Source organism: Carettochelys insculpta, chromosome 11, assembly GCF_033958435.1.
Source record: "Carettochelys insculpta isolate YL-2023 chromosome 11, ASM3395843v1, whole genome shotgun sequence".
In the NCBI taxonomy this organism is placed as follows: Eukaryota; Metazoa; Chordata; order Testudines; family Carettochelyidae; genus Carettochelys; species Carettochelys insculpta.
This window is the reverse complement of record NC_134147.1, coordinates 6,100,929-6,118,173: the sequence shown is the minus strand read 5'-3', so window position 1 is coordinate 6,118,173 and position 17,245 is coordinate 6,100,929. Positions and strand designations below refer to the sequence as shown.

Genomic DNA, 17,245 nt, shown 5'->3' with positions numbered 1-17,245 from the left:
CTTTCTCATACATGTATTTATGAGATGGAGAGTAACAGTTTCTATCTGAGAGCGAATGTTATTTTCTGTGTTGTTACCGTTTTTCCAGTAATTGTTGGATGGTGAGATAAGCCCAGAGCCTCTCAATGTAATCTCCAAATATGTACTCCTGTTCTTGGAAAGCTTTTTCCATTGCATCGACATCTGCTTGTTCAGTAAATGTCACATCATTTTCTGCCTGTTAGGAATAAAGAAGCTTCTCTCTGTAACAGGGACATCTGAATTCTGACTGTCCACAGGTCATAGGAGACATCAAAAATCTCCATTTAATCTAGGATTTGGAAAATGAAGATCTACAGTAAATTAATGAACTTCTCAATCCTGTACTGAGAATTGCACCAATTAAAAAGTCTGCCCGGGCAGTTCTCACTACAATCTCAGTGCCACTGCTCAGTAGCTCCCCAGATGTGGGGACATAACATTTTTTCAAAATTAACATTGAGATTTGGTTAACTGAACTTTGGTTAATCAAGGTTTACCTGTACATTGCCCATGTTATGTATTTAACATAACAACAGGTCTGTACAAACACAAGCATAGCAGTTGGCCTGGCTGTAACATAATTTTGGTATTTTAAATATATCTAACTTCTGGTTACAATAAATGCAATACACAGTGGACTAATTTGTGTCACAGTCCATATGCAAGTGATACTGTACATTTGATAACTATTCTGTGAATTAAAGTGGTATATTCATGTTGGGGTTTTTAGAACAGTTGCAGAATCTAGGATTGGAAATAATACTAGTCCAGGTGGGGAGGCAGGCTGGTTGTTGGTTGAGCTGAAGCTGCACATGAAGGGTGGTGAGATAGAGCCAGAGCCAGGCATGGGGTGAGCTGGAGCCATGCGCTAGTGGTGGGAGGGGAGGGTTGAGCTGGGGCTGGGGGAGCAAGCCAGGGCTGGAAGTAGCTCGATTTTTTAATGTGAGTTAAGTGCAACTTGAAATTGTGCATTCTGAGGGTTTTGTGTACCCTCAGGTGTCTTCTAAGGGCTGAGTAAGCAGTGGCAATGTTAGTAATGTGCTAGACAATACTGACTTCCCGGGGTCTGGCAAATTATCTTGTTTGGCACTAGTCAGGTCCCAAGGGTGCAGGACAAGAGATATTTAAAATTTCCACATGCTGGAATATTTTATTCCCAGAAAAAAAGGATTACAGGGGATTTGTATGTACTGCCAAATTTGGAATCTCCCACATTCAGACATTTTATGTAGCGAAAAAGGGCTTGAAACAATCACACCAAACCCATACTTACACCTTGAGCTTTCACATCGGCAGTCAAACTGGTCAGGTCATTATCTGTAATATGTCCAGCCACCACTATTTCAGTGCCGTCATAGTAATGCTTAAAATTGTTTTGCGTTAAGTCAGATATAGCATTTTCAGGGTAGCTTAACTCCACTTCTGTGAGCGTGGGATTGGCTACCTCATCGTAAAAACCCTAGAGGGAAGAGAGACGGGGAAAAAGCTTAGAACAAATAAATATGTAATATAGGCATGCCTGTGAGCATAGAGCTCTTGACACTGTAAGAAACAAAACTGTTCATTAAATCACGCTGCCTCTCAATGTATACTTATTCTATGATGCACCTTTATAAATAAGGGGAAAGTTGTTACTGGGGACTGGCTAGCGCCCCAGCCCCTGGTTATATTTTGTTTAATTAAATTGAAGTTAGAGGCCAATGTTATCAGAAATATTACTGTCCTGGCCATTATTGACTTAATTGATAGGGTTATGTTTTTACCTCCATTTGTATGGCTGAATCAGAATCTGGATAAATGCGACGAGCCACCCCTTTATTCTCTAGTGCCATTTTTTCTAGAAAATTATAGTCAATACCATAGCCAAAAGCTAGGTTGTATAGGGGGTATCTTCCTTGAATGGCTTTTTTTACTCTTTCTTGAATTTCCTGAGGGTTTGATATGCCTGCATATTACAGAATACAAAACAAAGAGATGTTCAGAGTTTGTTTGTGAAAGCAATAGCAAACAGAAAAAATACTAACATGAATTAAATATGGTTAGTTATTTTTATGTAGATTGTTCAGGGTGTGACTGTCATGTCTTCAAGACATCAGTCATCCTAAACTAACTTTAAAGAATGTGCGAGTATCTAACTTGGAAGGTAGACTTATTTTGAAAAAAAGAACAAACAAACCACAAAACACTGTATTAACCTCAGAAATAAGATTGTCTGAAAGATAGAGGACACACTGGCCTCCTTTGTGGTTTTAGGATTCTGAGGTTTTCAGGGATTGGTGCAGCCATCAGCTTAACTCAGGGAAGTCCTGTGTACATTTCTGTTATGGCATTGTGGGAGTTGCAGCTTTTCTTAGGGGCAACTCTGCAAGTGGGCATACAAGGTGAACTTCTCTAGCCCAGCACACTCTCGTCCAGCAACATCCGCAATCCAGCATGGGTTGAGTTAGCTGGGTGGCCATGTAGCATGGATGTGGTCAAGTTTCCCGTGGCCTCATTAAGTTTGTTTCCAACTGCCAGTCCTCTTTCTCAGTGTTGTGTGCTGTTATTTAGCTGGAATTTACCCCTAAATGTCTTCTAGGGGCCCAGTAAGCAATGGGTGTGTTGGTAATGCTGCTAGACAATATTCACGTCCTGTGGGACAGCAAATTCTCTTACTTGGCATCAGTCAGGTCCTGAGGGTGCCAGACAAGAGAGGTTCCACCTGTACTGCTGTATTATAGAGATCCCCTCCAAACTCCTGGCCACATCTTGGCCTGCCCCGCAGAGAAATTTTCTCCTTTCCCTTCTGTGTCATCTTTAGGAGGGCCCTAATGCAATGGTGATTATGGGATGGAATGGATGGGAGAATCCCACTCATATTTATTCATAACCAAGAGATGAAACTCTACATTAAAGAAAATTGTTACCATCATAAAAATTATTCGGTTACACTAGTGCAAACTCCTAATGTGGACACGTTGTGCTAGCACAAGGCAGGGCACACAGCTGATAAGGTTAATTGAAAAATACCCTTCCCATCAATGCAGGACATCAAAATTAGAGATTTGCATCAGTGTAACTGAATTAATTTAGTTACACCAATGAAAATGTTCTTAGCATATTAAAGATGATGTCTAAATGGGTGGCAGTTTAGTAATGTGGCAAAATTATGACTAGGATTAGATCATCAAATACACACACACACACTCTCTCTCTCTCTCGTGGTAGATAGAACCACGAACTGAAACCAAAGACCTGATTCTCCTGTCTTCTGTAGCAGCCTAACTCTAATTGTAATGCCCTTGAAATCAATGGTGAATCAGGTCTCTCATCTCATGAAATGAAAGAATGGTAAACTAATTGTTTTTCTTCAACCCACTTAATTTCACTGTACAGTTCACTTCATTTACTAAGACACTTACCTACATTGGGCTGGCCATCTGTTAACAGGATAATGATAGAGGCACTTCTCTTGGGCACAGCACTTGTTTCAATAGCTGTATTCAGCATTTCAATTGCCTTCATCAAACCACCATATAGGTTTGTCACTGTAATGGAGGCACAAAGTAGGGTTGAAAACTGGTGGTCAAAAATAGAAATGTTTTTAACCTAGATTCATAGAAAGCTAGGTCTAGAAAGGACATCTTTCCTAGTCCCCCCATGCGATGGCAGAAGTAAGTATATCCAGACTGTCCCAGACTGGTGTTTATCTAACCCAGAGGTCTGCATCCTGTGGCTCCAGAGCTGCATGCAGTTCTTTGAGGACTGTTTTGTGACTCGTGATGTTATAACTGCAAAGTTTAAAAAAAAAAAAAAAAAAAAGTGGGGGGGGGGGCACAAAACCTGCCTGGTTATTTTTGAAAAATGGTGAAGATCTAAAAGGCCAACAATGAGCCCAACTCATATCTAAATAGCAAATGATATATGATCTTGAAATGTTGGATAACTCCCCCTTTAATACGTGGGATATGATATTGTATCTGTGTTTTCATTTTGTTGCTAATAAACTCTTGATTTTGAAAAGGAAAAGGAAGCTTGAAGCATTCCTGCTGTGAAGGACAACATGCATTTTAAGAAAGAAAACTGAAATTAATTGTGAAGTAAAATTGGCATAATTAAAGTGGGTTTGGGAGTGAAAGTCAGGAAGGTAGTGGTACAAACACATACCACTCACATAAAGTGTGAGGAAATAGAATAAGTAAAATGTTTGTGAACATCCTATAGTAAACATGTATCATGTTACAAATTATTGTGTGTGCACTGCTTTTAAAATGGGGTTACAAAAAGTTTGGTTTGACTTTATTTATTGAGGACTGTCTCATATTCACATGCATTGCAGCTCTTGAATTATTGAGTTTTTTAACTAATTCAAAAAAAAGTCTCATTTTTGCTATTTTGGTCACTGATGCCTGATCTAACCTGTTCCTTAAAACCTCCAATTATGGTAATTCCTCAGCCTCACAAGTGATCTCTTCCAGTACTTAAATTTAGTGTTAGAAAATTTTTCCTAATACCTAACCTCAAGCTTGCCACAAAGCAAATGGGCTATTTCTTGTCAACTTTTGGAGGACATAGAGAACAAGTGACCATTGTTCTCTTTATAACAACCTGTCACATATTTGAAGACAATTATCAGAGACTAAACATGCCAAGTTCTTTCAACCTTTCATCATTTTGGTGGCTCTCCTCTAGACTCCCTCCAATTTGTGAACTTTCTTCTTAGTGTGGTGCCCAAAGCAGGAAATACTACTTCAGCTAAGTCTTCACCAGTGCTGAATAGAGCTCAACAATTATCTCCCATGTCTTATGAATACAAACCAGAGTGACATTTTTCCTTGTTTGCAACAGCATCAGACAACTGACTCATATTCAAATTGTGACTCCTGATAAGGTCCCAGGCCCTTTGCGGCATTTCTGCTGAATAGCCAATTATTCCCCTTTTTTGTTTTTAATTTCCTAAGATGATGGAGGAGTAGGGGAGATAGATGTGGAACTTCATTCACATTCCATATGAGATTCCATCACAAATGCAACTTTTGGTCAGTAAGGGCTAGACCCGCCACTGTCTAATGTGGCAAATTTATAGCAGAGGGTAATGTTATCTGCAGCCACTGGAGGCTCTTGAGGGAGATGAAGCTGTCATTGGCTTGGCGGCCAACAGGGAACTTGTACCTCTAAAATACACACTCCAGGCAACAGAGGAAGTACATCTGTTGGGGAGGATCAAGGAATTGTTTTTGTAATCCTTCCCAAAATCTTCAGGCTAATGTAACCCACACACCTAAGGGTGTGGTTCACTGTCCCATGTAGTGGCACGTACACCTCTTATGCAGTAAAAGAACAAGTCTCACCTGCAGCCTTAGCTGACAGCCAGCTGACTTTTAATTCAAACTGTAGAGACTCCTGCACTAAGCTCCAGAGGTCCCAGGTTTGAATCTGCCTGTGAGCAATTACATTAGCTTTTTGCATCATAAAGAAATATTGCTAAACTGAAGCATCCAAAATTTGAGTCAGGCTCTATAAAATTATGAGATTGGCTTACAAATCATGAGATGGTTAAAAGTAATGAATGTTGGGCTCTTCTTTCTCATTGCTTTCTGTCTTTAGGTTACACGCAGGTCACATTTTCTCACTTTTCGCTACCAGGAGGCTAGGAAACTTTTTTCTTGAAAAATGACAGCTGAGATTTTCATGACTCCAAGGGTGTGTCTACACTTGCATTCCTCTTTCGAAAGAGGTATGCAAATGAGGTAAATCGAACATACAAATGATATATAAATTTGCATATTCTGCACCTCATTTGCACATTCTAATTTTGAAAGAGCGTCTTTCGAAAGAAGAAAGCCAGTGTAGACGCTGCGCTTTCGAAAGTAAACCCATCTTCAAAAGAATCCTTCTTCCCTTTATTTAATAGGAAGAAGGATTCTTTCAAAGATGGGTTTACTTTCAAAAGAGCAGTGTCTACACTGGCTTTCTTCTTTCGAAAGAAGCTTTTTGAAATTAGAATATGCAAATGGAGTGCTGAATATGAAAATTCATGTCTCATTTGCATTTTCAACTCAACTAATTTGCATTTTCACTTTACCTCATTTGCGTGCCTCTTTCAAAAGAGGAATGCAAGTGTAGACACACCCCAGGAGCTGGAGCTTTGAAGAAAATCACCAGGGCTGTGTCTACACTAGCCCAAAACTTCAAATTGGCCATGCAAATGGCCATTTCGAAGTTTGCTAATGAAGTGCTGAAATACATATTTAGCACCTCATTAGAATGCTGGAAGCCCCGGCACTTTGAAATTGTTTCAGCTTGCTGCTGCGCGTCTCGTCCAGGCAGGGCTCCTTTTCGAAAGGACCCCGGCAACTTCAAAATCCCCTTATTCCTATCTGCTGTTAGGAATAAGGGGATTTCGAAGCTGCTGGGGTCCTTTCGAAAAGGATTTGCGCGGCAGTGAGCCGCATCAATTCTGAAGTGCCGTGGCTGCCGGCATTCTAATGAGGCGCTGAATATGTATTTCAGCGCTTCATTAGTAAACTTTCAAATGGCCATTTACATGGCTATTTTGAAGCTTTGTGCTAGTGTAGACACAGCCCAGATGTCATGAGACTTACAAAAAGTCATGAGAGCTGCAGCACTGTAGGCACAGTAGGCAGGCATCTATTGTCATCGATTTGTGTGTGCATGCACATGCATGTGTAGAAGAAGTGTTCATGGGAAGAGGTGTTTTTCAGTTTCATCCAGAGATGCTGGTGATTTGAGACTAAAATTTCTGTCTACAGTATTGTTAATTTTAACCACTGAACACATGCTTCAGACTTGTGTGGTAAGCGCCACTGTTGATGGATGGATCCATCTCTCAATGTCTAATTCCAAAAACAGGAATTTTGCTCACTTTGGTGAATCTACATACTATTTTTAGGGGAGGAGATTGTGATTTCTGTTTAAAACTTGCCTGTAATTCAGTTTGTTCTCTGAAGACAGCAAAAACCTTCACAGAAACTCAAAACAAACATGTAGTAATGGAAGTGGTTGTTAGCCAGTAAATTTTAGGCATGAAAGCTCGCAGCACTCCATTTTCAGACTGAATTTTTGTGTTAGCTTTTTCAGTGTTTATTTGCAGTACCACCTATTGGCAAGTTTACTACAATACTTACTGCCTCCTGTGTCAATATTTCCAGCAAAGGCCTTTGCTTCCTTCAGATTCTCAGGAGTGGCTTTGACTAATTCCTCTTTCCAGACATTTACACCAGTATCAAACAGTACAAAGTTAAAATAGTCATCTTCCTTAATATCCTCTAGTATTTTAAGAAGTGCTTGCCTTGTCTACAATTAAATAAATGCAAGTTGAAATGAATGAAACTCATGTGGGTACATGGGATAACAAAGGAACGCTTGCAGCTTTTACATGATTTGTTTTGCTGAACATTCACTCAATGTGTAGTGAAAAACTCTGGGCCTGATTCTTCCCTCATTTGTGGCACTGTCAACCAGGAAAAATTCCTGTGAAGTCCATGAGTTCTGCCGGCATAACTGATTAGATGAAAACCAGGTCCTATGATAGGCTCATTTGGCTACCATTTCCTATGCCGAGGCTTAGTTCTAAGTAGTGGGAGAATGTGGGTGGGAGAGAAGATCTACATCTTGACATGCAGCAGAAAAAACAAATTCTGAGCATTAGAATGGAATGGGGCATTCTAATAGTAAGAAGCTTCCCATTACCCACAGCTGGAAGAGAGTACAAAAGACACAGAAAAGGGGAAAAACAGACAATATTATACATATGTATTAACTTACAGGATACCCAGAGCATAGGGAGACCATTTATAGATATTTTGGTTTGGCAGTTTAAAGATATAAACATATAACTTGAAAATAGCTCTGATTATAGTTTTGTTGTAGGTTGAGACTTTGAACACCTGCTCCTGGTAGGGAGTCGCTAATAATGCTACTGGGTGCTAAGCTCCCTTGAATCTGCACACCTGCACTGACTTTGCAGTAAATGTAATCAATTACCTGTTGTATTCCTATTCCAGACATTGAGCCACTTCCGTCTATTACAAAAATCACATTTTTTGAAAAATTTGGAAGATTTGTTGGTGCAAAAAAGTGTACAAAGTATCCATTGACAATCTGAAAAATAGAGAAGATGTGCAAAAGATGTGACTTCAATTTACTCCCTTCAGATTCTCAGCAGGCCCAGTTGAAATGGTGAGGTATTGAATTTACCTGTAAATCACCTGGCTTGTCTCTCTTCACATCGTACCTTATTGTTAAATCTCCATCCAACAGCGATGTTGAGCAATTTGCACAGGTTCGCTGCTGGTCAATTGTTGGCTTGAAAGACACATGGCCCTGAAAGTAGAAACCCTCATTAGACTCAAGTTTTAATAAATGAATGGACAATATAAAACATAAGCAGGTTTGTGTTTGAGACAGGTATATGTATGTAAATGTAGAAGTGTATATGATAAAACAGGTTTATATAAAATGGATGCCGTTTTAAACAAGTTGGCTGGACCCAAAACAATATTTTATTACTCTGTGTTTGTGCAAAGTAATACAAAAGCATTAATAATAAAATATTATTATATAGGCCTCCATCAGCAACTGATGAAAATATTGACTACACCACCATAGAGATATACAAAACCAAGTACACTAAAAAGTACTTGTGTGAAAGGGGTGGTTTTTAGCTATTATTTGAGAGTGGGGAAGCGGAATGCAAGGTGTATGCTTTTGGATAGCGAGTTCTACCCACACTGACACAAAAGCAAAAGGGTCATTCCCTTATCTATCTAACCATCCCTCTGTGCACTGCCAAGTACAAGGGTATCCCAGGCTAAAGTGTTACTCTAATACATAAAACAACAAGTGCATGTCAGAGCAGAGGTACCAGTAGGCTAAGGCTCAATTTCAAGGTCTTACACTAAAACCGTAGTTCCTCGCACCTAATGCTTTAAAAAGCAATGGGTCAATTTAAAGTCAGGCTCCCAAATTGTTCCTCATGCTGTGGTCCCTTTGTATAATCTTCAGTGACATAAAAGGGCTGCAGATGACCTCCACGGAATACCCTGTCATTCCAGAGAGCAAAGGAATGCCATCCACCCTTGGTTCCCATACAGCCTGTGTAATTCCTCGAGGTCAACTCCTTTCCTGGCCCCAGTCTAGTGGGGTTTATTGGAAGAGGAGGAGGGATAAGGCATGACTAGAGCACTTGGATATTCTGTGTTCTATATAATAGAAAATTGTTACAGGCTGGAATGATTTAGAACAACCCTTTGAAGAGATGCCTAATAGAAATTAAAGAAAGAAAAGAACTATTATATTATCCCATCCATCCAGGCTACTGGCCAGTATAGTACATTTATGTTTGCATTAATATTGTGCTGACACGTATTATTTCACAACGAGTGTGACTTTGTTAGAATTCAGAAAAACATAATTAATTCATTCTCTATTAAGGTTATTAGCCATTATACCTTTTGTCCCGAGAAAGATTTTTTAACAACTTGTGCCAGGTCATTGGTGATGAATGATCCTTGTGCTTCCAATTCGCTGATACCTTGGGGCTCAAAGATGTTTACCTCGATCTGAAACATTCATTGAAAATACGCTATCATAGATAAACCCACAAATACAGCTTAGATGACGAATCTTGAGCAGCTATGTATGTAAGAAAGGGAATTTCTTAGTAAGAAGGAAATCGGCCTTTATAATGCAAAGCAGCATTCATTTCTGAATCTGAGATCCTCGGGCAGTTAGATGTGACCCAACCACCTTCTACTGGAAGATTTTAAAAAAGAAACACAACTGAAAGTCACTGTTTTATTAACTGCTCACAAGATTCTGGTCAGATGTTGAAGAACCACTCATTCGTTACCTCTGAAAACATACCACCAGTAGTGTCAGATCGTATCTGATTATGATTTGTTTATGCTGCAGGATTGTTTCGTTCTTGTGCATAGTGCTGTAAATAATGCATTAAGTATTTTTATAACCAGTTATGGAATATATGCTTTTAAAGCATCTTCGGGGAACACATGAGAGTAAATTATTGAACTGCAGGTGGATTTTAGCAGGGCAGTTAAGGAGAGAGCTCAAATAATTTCTGACACAAAGGGACCTGGGTTTTACTCATAGGCTACGTCTACACGAGCCCCAAACTTCAAAATGGCCATGCAAATGGCCATTTTGAAGTTTACTAATGACGCGCTGAAATGCATATTCAGCGCTTCATTAGCATGCGGGCGGCTGTGGCACTTTGAAATTGACGCGCCTCGCCGCCACGCGGCTAGTCCCCACGGGGCTCCTTTTCGAAAGGACCCCGCCTACTTCGAAGTCCCCTTATTCCCATGAGTTGATGGGAATAAGGGGACTTCGAAGTAGGCGGGGTCCTTTCGAAAAGGAGCCCCATCGGGACGAGACGCGCGGGGGCGAGGCGCATCAATTTCAAAGTGCTGCAGCCGCCTGCATGCTAATGAAGCGCTGAATATGCATTTCAGCGCTTCATTAGTAAACTTCGAAATGGCCATTTGCGTGGCCATTTCGAAGTTTGGGGCTCATGTAGACACAGCCATAGTGCCATGTAGGTGTGCAACCCAGTAATAAAATTCACTATTAGAGGCTTTCAACCTGTTTCATAATGACCATTGCCACAGGGTATCAGTTGGGGGCCTTCTTTCCATTTGTGAAGCAGTGTGGATACACATAGCATCCCACACTGAATGTTCTGAGTAACACTGCGTGTTTGAAAAGATGCACAAAATTCCACTGAATCTTGACTTTCTGCAACAGCAGAAGGTAACCGCTGCAGGGTCCAATTACTTCACAGCAACCTTTACCTCAAAGTGATTGACAAGCTGCTTTGGTTTTACTTTAATGAACATCTCATATTTTCCAAAGTTTCGCTTCAGCAGTTCCTCATAGGTGAGCTCAAAAGTGACTTTGCTGGCTGCCGCAACGTTGACTGAAACAGTGAACTTTTCTGTTTTTCTCCCAGAAGCCCTAGAAATGTTACCAATGAGAGAAAAAAATAGGCTGTTTGTCCCATCTCTCCTACTGTGCACCTGTTCAAGAGCGAGGCACTGTCTGGCACACAAAAATGCAGGTAAGAGAAATGAGATATTTTTTCGGTCTTACTCTTTATCACTAACTCATACTGAGAAGCATTATACAATTAGTTGAGTGGGACTAATCATGTAAACATGTGCTATTCAATTAGTAAGGGTTACTCGAGAACATTTTTCACAAATATGGATATCCCTTCACCAATCAGAAGCCATGTCTCTATTAAATGGTAAGTAATATCCTTTCATAAAAAGTGTGAACTTTTAACAGAGGCTATAAAAATACATTCTTAGTTTCATTTTTAGTTATAGGATGTCAGAATACGAAAATGAAAAGTTTAAACCCATTGTAAATCAGCATTCTTACTTGACAAGACCTGCAGTCTGTCCCTGGGAAACAGCCTTCTCATATTGCTTTTTTGCCGCTTCTTTTTCTTTTATATTCCCAGGATAGGTAACACCATTAATTACCCTACAGAAGAAAAGGATCTAATTTAGCTGAATGATTAGTATTGAAACATGAAAATATTATAGTGGGCTATCCTCCATTCACCATCTTGTTCACTAACAAGCGCAGCGTCTAGGACCTGATTTGGCCAAATGCTGATCACTTCGTGAGGTGTTGAACACCTTGCCTGCGTCTATACTACAGCTCCATTTTGAAATGACAGCTATAGAAAATAAACGTCGAAAGACTGCCTTTCGAAAGGGAGCGTCCACACAGGCAAACGGGGAGTGAAGGTCTGACCTGCCCTTTCAAAGCGCCCCCACCGCACTTTCGAAAGAGAGCATCCACGCATCTTTTGAAAGTACAGGGGCGGGAAACGCCACAAGAAGGGTGCATAGTGGATGAGCCCTAACAGGGCTGCTGCCTGCTATCCTGTTAAAGGGCCCCCCCGACCCCAAGCCTCAGCCTGCACTTGCTGAGGGCCAGCAACCTGTCCTTAGCCAAGCAGAGGAAAAGCGAGCAGAGGAGGCACCCCAGGCCCCGCATGGACCCCGATGAGCTCTCTCCCCGCATTGAGGCCATGGCCAGTGCACTGGTCGCGGTCCTGGCTGCCGTGCACCAGAGGCTCTGGGTGGCCACCCTGTTAGCCACCCTCCTGGAGGCTGCCCTCAGGGCACAACGCCCTCACCCAGTCCCCCGGGTCATCCACCACCTGTGGGGCTTCCCCACCAGCAGTGACTGGTGGGACCAACTGGTGCTGGAGAACTGGGGCGACGACCGGTGGCTACAGAACTTCAGAATGGCCATGGGGACATTCCTGGAGCTGTGCCACTGGCTTGTCCCAGCCCTCCAGCACCGCAACACCCTCATGAGGCCAGCGCTCTTGCTCCAGAAAAGGGTGGCCATTGCCCTCTCAAAATTGGCCACCCCAGACAGTTTCTGATCCATCAGCCACCAGTTTGGGGTGGGCAGGGCCACCATCAGGGCCATCCTCAATGAGGTAAGCCATTCCTGTGTCACACTTAGACTGCATGCGGGGGGGCATGGGGCAGGGGCACCCCGGCAAGGGGCTTCATTGGGAACTGGCAGGGACAGGGACTGGCAGGCATGCAGAGGCAGAGGGTGAGTGCCCGAGGGAGGCATGCCCTGCAGGGGACGAGGATGGGGACACGCGGGTACACTGCACCCCACCCCACACTCATGAGCGCATCCCCACCTCTCCCCGGGCCATCAACAGGGTCTTCCTCCAGCAGCTGGTCCACACGGGGGACCTGGACGATGTCATCCAGGTTTTCGAGGACCTGGGCTTCACAAACTGCTTCTGGGCACTGGACATCACACATATCGCCATCCAGGCCCCGGAGCAAAGCGGTGGGGCCTATGTGAATCAAAAGAGCCACCACTCTGTGGTCCCACAGATGCTTGTCAATGCCAATGGTCACTTCCAGGACACCTGCATGGACTGGTCCAGCTGCGCCCACAATGTCAGGGTGTTCCAGAACTTGGGGCTGGGCCACTGCATGGTCAAGGGATCCTTCATCCCCTGGTGGGAGCTCCCTGTCAGCGACACGATGATGCCACCTTGACTTGTGGTGGACCCAGCCTACCCCCTGCAGGCCTGGCTGATGAAGCTGTTTTCAGGACACATGCAGCCTAGCCAGGATGTTTTTAATGAGCGGCTCAACCGGGCCTGCAATATAGTGGAGTGGGCTTTCGGCAGCTTGAAGGGATACTTCAGATGCTTCCTCACCCAGCTGGAAGTGGGCCTCCACAGTGTCCTGGCAGTGGTTGGGGCCTGCTGCACCCTGCACAACCTTGTGGAGGCTAACCATGAGCTGTTCGTGCAGGGGTGGGTGACTGAGGTGGGGCGTGGGTACAAGCAGCCCCCTGCCACCCCATGCCACCAGGTCCAGCAGGACAGGGTGCAGGTATGGAAGGCCCTGTGCCAGGCCTTGGAGAGGGGAGCCACAGTGAACCCCCCACCCTGTACACACACACCCTCCTCCGCACACCCACCCACCACCTCCCCCCACACATGCACAGAGGACATGAGGTTAATCAGAACAATAAACAGTTTACTAGCATGGTATAACTGTCTGTCTCTGCATACTCGAGGAAACTGTTTACAAGTGGGTGGGGGAATGCCTAACGGGGGAGCTGGGGAGACCTATATACAGACAGGTGGGGGGAACAGTTAATGGGGGCTAGGGGCAACTATTTACAGGGGCGTAGTGTCCCCAGGAAGGTGCCCTGTGAGCCCTGGGGGGCCAAGGGTTCAGGTGGGGGGGCTCTATCCTTCCATGGGGGTCGATGACCTGGACCCCCATTGCCTGCGCCCAGCCCCTTCCCTTCCCTTCCCTTCCCTTCCGTTCTCTTCCATGTCTGGGGGGGTAACAAGGGGACTGTGGGGTGGGCACAGGAGGGGCGGGTGCAAGAGTGGCTTGTGATGGGGCAGTGGCCGGGGCCAGGTGGCTGGTTCAGGACGTCCAGGTTGGCCACCACCCAGTCCCAGGCCTGCTGCTCCATGGCGAGCCATTCCCGCAGAACACCCGTGAGATCCTGCAGGGCTGCGGTGTGCGCTTTATCCCCCACCGCCTCTTCCTCCCTGCCCTGGTGGCACCAGCAAATGGCCCTGAACTGTTCCCAGTTGGGTTCCAGGCTGCTCCCTCTCGCCCTCGGTGGTCAAGTTCCCCAGGGCCGTGACAGGGCTGGTCTGGCTGCTGGAGCTGCAGAGACAAGAAGAGGGGAGAGGAATGGGCTGTTAGTCCCAAGCAATGGCTCCTGTGAACCCCGCCTTCCCTCCCTATCTTGGGGGCCCTCAGGGACCGCATCCCAGGGTTTCCTGTACAGGTGCTGTGAGCATGAGCTCACCTCCATGGCCATGGTGCTGTCCCAGCTGCATGGTGCTGAGGGCCGTGCATTGGCCCTCTGAGGCCGGGGGAATGGGGCTGTCCAGCTTGCATGTGCCCCTGGGCTGATGGCTGTGTGGGTGGGCTTTGACTTCCCCGGGTGGGACAAAGTGCCCCCTCCCCATGCCCCAGGGATGACTGGCATGCATGTCACGTACCTGTGGGTCCCTCCAGGAACTCAGGCGAGGTATGGTCAGAGGGGGCCCGGCTGGATGGGCTGGATGGGATGTCAATGATGAGGGCTCCCTCGCTTGAGCCCTCATCATTGGTGATGGCCTGAAGCAGCCTGACTGTTCGTGGATGCCAGCTGCCAGACCCAGGCGGTCCTCTCCCTCCATCTCCATCTCAGCCTCCAGCTCGGTGTTGGGGTCCAACGTGTTGAGGACCACGGCTGGGGGTCCTGCCTCCTGGGGCCCAAGGAGGCAATCCAGTTCTTTAAAGTACGGGCAGCTGGTGGGCACTGATCCCAATCGCCCAGCTGTGTCCCAGGCCCTGAAGTATCCCTGGTGCAGCTCCTTCACATTGGACCTCACCTGGTCCAGGGTGCAGGTGGGGTGACCCCAGCTGGGGAGGCCCTTGGAGAGGTGCTTCAACACTGTGGCTTTGCGGTGCCGGATCGCTGTCTGGTGCACGACCTCCCCATTTTCCCAGAGGGCAAGGAGGTCCTGCAGCTCAGCCTCCATCCAGGAGGGGCTCAGTGCTTCAGGACCTGGCTCCCCTCCTGGGAGGACTCCCCAGTCTCCTTGGGGGGCCCAGGGATGGGCAGGGTTCTGGGGTGCTGGCCACGGAGCCGGAGAGCAAGGCGGGCTGGCTGGGGCCTTGTAACTGGCAGCGAACTGGAGAGCAGTGTGGGCTCCCTGCTGCCTGCACGCTCTCAGCTTTCTGCATGGGGGTTTGTGGGAGCCTGCTTCCTTAAATGCGGCCAGACACCGGAGTCACAGAGCTCCGCTTGTACTGTGAGCAGAGCTGCCACCTGCCAGCTGATCGCCACCATGGAGGACTCCCCCTTTCAAAATAGCCGTCTGCAGAGCATCTACACTTGCTGTCTTGCAAAATAATCTTTCAAAAGGGGCCCACTTCCCACCTTCAGAACAAAGGACCAACTTGATGGAATGGTCCTGTTCTTTCGAAGTTACTTTTGAAAGATTGCAGTGTGTGTGGAGATGCTCTGCGGGTTATTTCGAAAGAGGGCCGTCTTTTGACCTCAATTTCAAATGTACTTGCTACTGTAGACACACCCCTTCTGTTTCCAGTTACTTCAATAGGAGGTAAGAGCACTGAGTTCTATGCTTTACCAGATCAAGACCAATTCCTGCTCTGAAACTAAATTATATCCAAATTGGACTGATGGTAACCACTGTTAAAATCTCTGGCAAACTCCTGGACCATGGCAGCATGAACATCATGTTTTGAACAATGACACCACATAAAATTGTAACCAAAAACAAGAAGGTGTGATATTTGCCTCCACTGTCTGTCTTCATCAGCTTTCAGCTACTATGTTCATATACTACTTCTACAATAATGGGATTAAGTTACAAAGTCATGATGAAAAAACTGTAGACAATGAAACACCTTTCTAGAAACCCCAGATTTGAAAAAGCGTCATTTCCCTTAGCCCCTGCAGATGGGTAGAGAAAAACTGCTAATTAGTAGTCTTACCCATAAATGCACAATTGCCAGGAGGTCCCACAAATACCTTGCATCTGCATCATCATTAAATTTATGATAAAAATAAAGATCTCAGTTCAGATTTTTTAATGCTTCTAGTCTTTACTAATCTGTATTAAACCCAGACAGATTTTTGTGTCTCGTGGTAGACATAAAAGTTCTTCTCACATGCTGAAATTGGTAATGAAGGCTGTCTTAGGGAGATCCACATCAAAGACCACTTCCTTAGACACATTGGCACGATTAACAGCTCGGCTAGTGATGACATTGTGGGCAAATCGAGAGGTCACTTTGCTGTCAATTTTCATGCTATAGATTTCTATGCCATTGACAATCTGAAGAATAAAAGATAGCAAAATAATCACCCGTTATGTCTTTTACTGTAACTCAGTAATAATGCTATAAAACAGAGTGGGGCATGCCTGTGTAATGCCAACAGGCAGAACCAAACTTGGATCTCTGGCGCTGACTGCATGATCCTCTACCACTTGAGCTGAAAGCCAGATGGTTTGTCAACTAAGGCTGCAGTGGAGACTCATTATTTCTCACTGTAAGTTGTCTCAGTGCCACTACAGGGAACAGTGACTCACACACAGTAAGGCTACGTCTACATGTGCAGGCTACATCGAAATAGCTTATTTCGATGAATAGCATCTACACATCCTCCAGGGCTAGCAACGTTGACATTCAACGTCGACGTTGGGCAGCACCACATCGAAATAGGCGCTGCAAGGGAACGTCTACACGCCAAAGTAGCACACATCGAAATAAGGGTGCCAGGAACAGCTGCAGACAGGGTCACAGGGCAGACTCAACAGCAAGCAGCTCCCTTAAAGGGCCCCTCCCAGACACACTTGCACTAAACAGCACAAGATACACAGAGCCGACAACTGGTTGCAGACCCTGTGCATGCAGAATGGATCCCCAGCTGCAGCAGCAGCAGCCAGAAGCCCTGGGCTAAGGGCTGCTGCACACGGTGACCATAGAGCCCCACAGGGGCTAGAGAGAGAGCATCTCTCAACCCCTCAGCTGATGGCCGCCATGGAGGACCCGGCAATTTCGATGTTGCGGGACGCGGATCGTCTACACGTTCCCTACTTCGACGTTCAACGTCGAAGTAGAGCGCTATTCCCATCCCCTCATGGGGTTAGCTACTT

The 17,245-nt window shown here is 45.2% G+C and overlaps 1 protein-coding gene across 1 annotated transcript in view; it reads right to left on the bottom strand.

Moving 5' to 3' along the window:
* Positions 1-17,245, bottom strand: part of LOC142018834 (inter-alpha-trypsin inhibitor heavy chain H3-like) — a 48,063-nt gene that overhangs the window by 18,713 nt on the left and 12,105 nt on the right. Inside the window, exons 4-14 of the mRNA XM_075004967.1 lie at positions 16,257-16,423; positions 11,428-11,532; positions 10,836-10,998; positions 9,474-9,584; positions 8,221-8,346; positions 8,008-8,124; positions 7,149-7,317; positions 3,423-3,548; positions 1,785-1,966; positions 1,295-1,480; positions 78-217 (exon numbers count right to left, since the gene is read on the bottom strand). Of these exons, the coding sequence (XP_074861068.1) occupies positions 78-217; positions 1,295-1,480; positions 1,785-1,966; positions 3,423-3,548; positions 7,149-7,317; positions 8,008-8,124; positions 8,221-8,346; positions 9,474-9,584; positions 10,836-10,998; positions 11,428-11,532; positions 16,257-16,423 (1,592 nt within the window). The remainder of the gene's footprint in view (positions 1-77; positions 218-1,294; positions 1,481-1,784; positions 1,967-3,422; positions 3,549-7,148; positions 7,318-8,007; positions 8,125-8,220; positions 8,347-9,473; positions 9,585-10,835; positions 10,999-11,427; positions 11,533-16,256; positions 16,424-17,245) is intronic.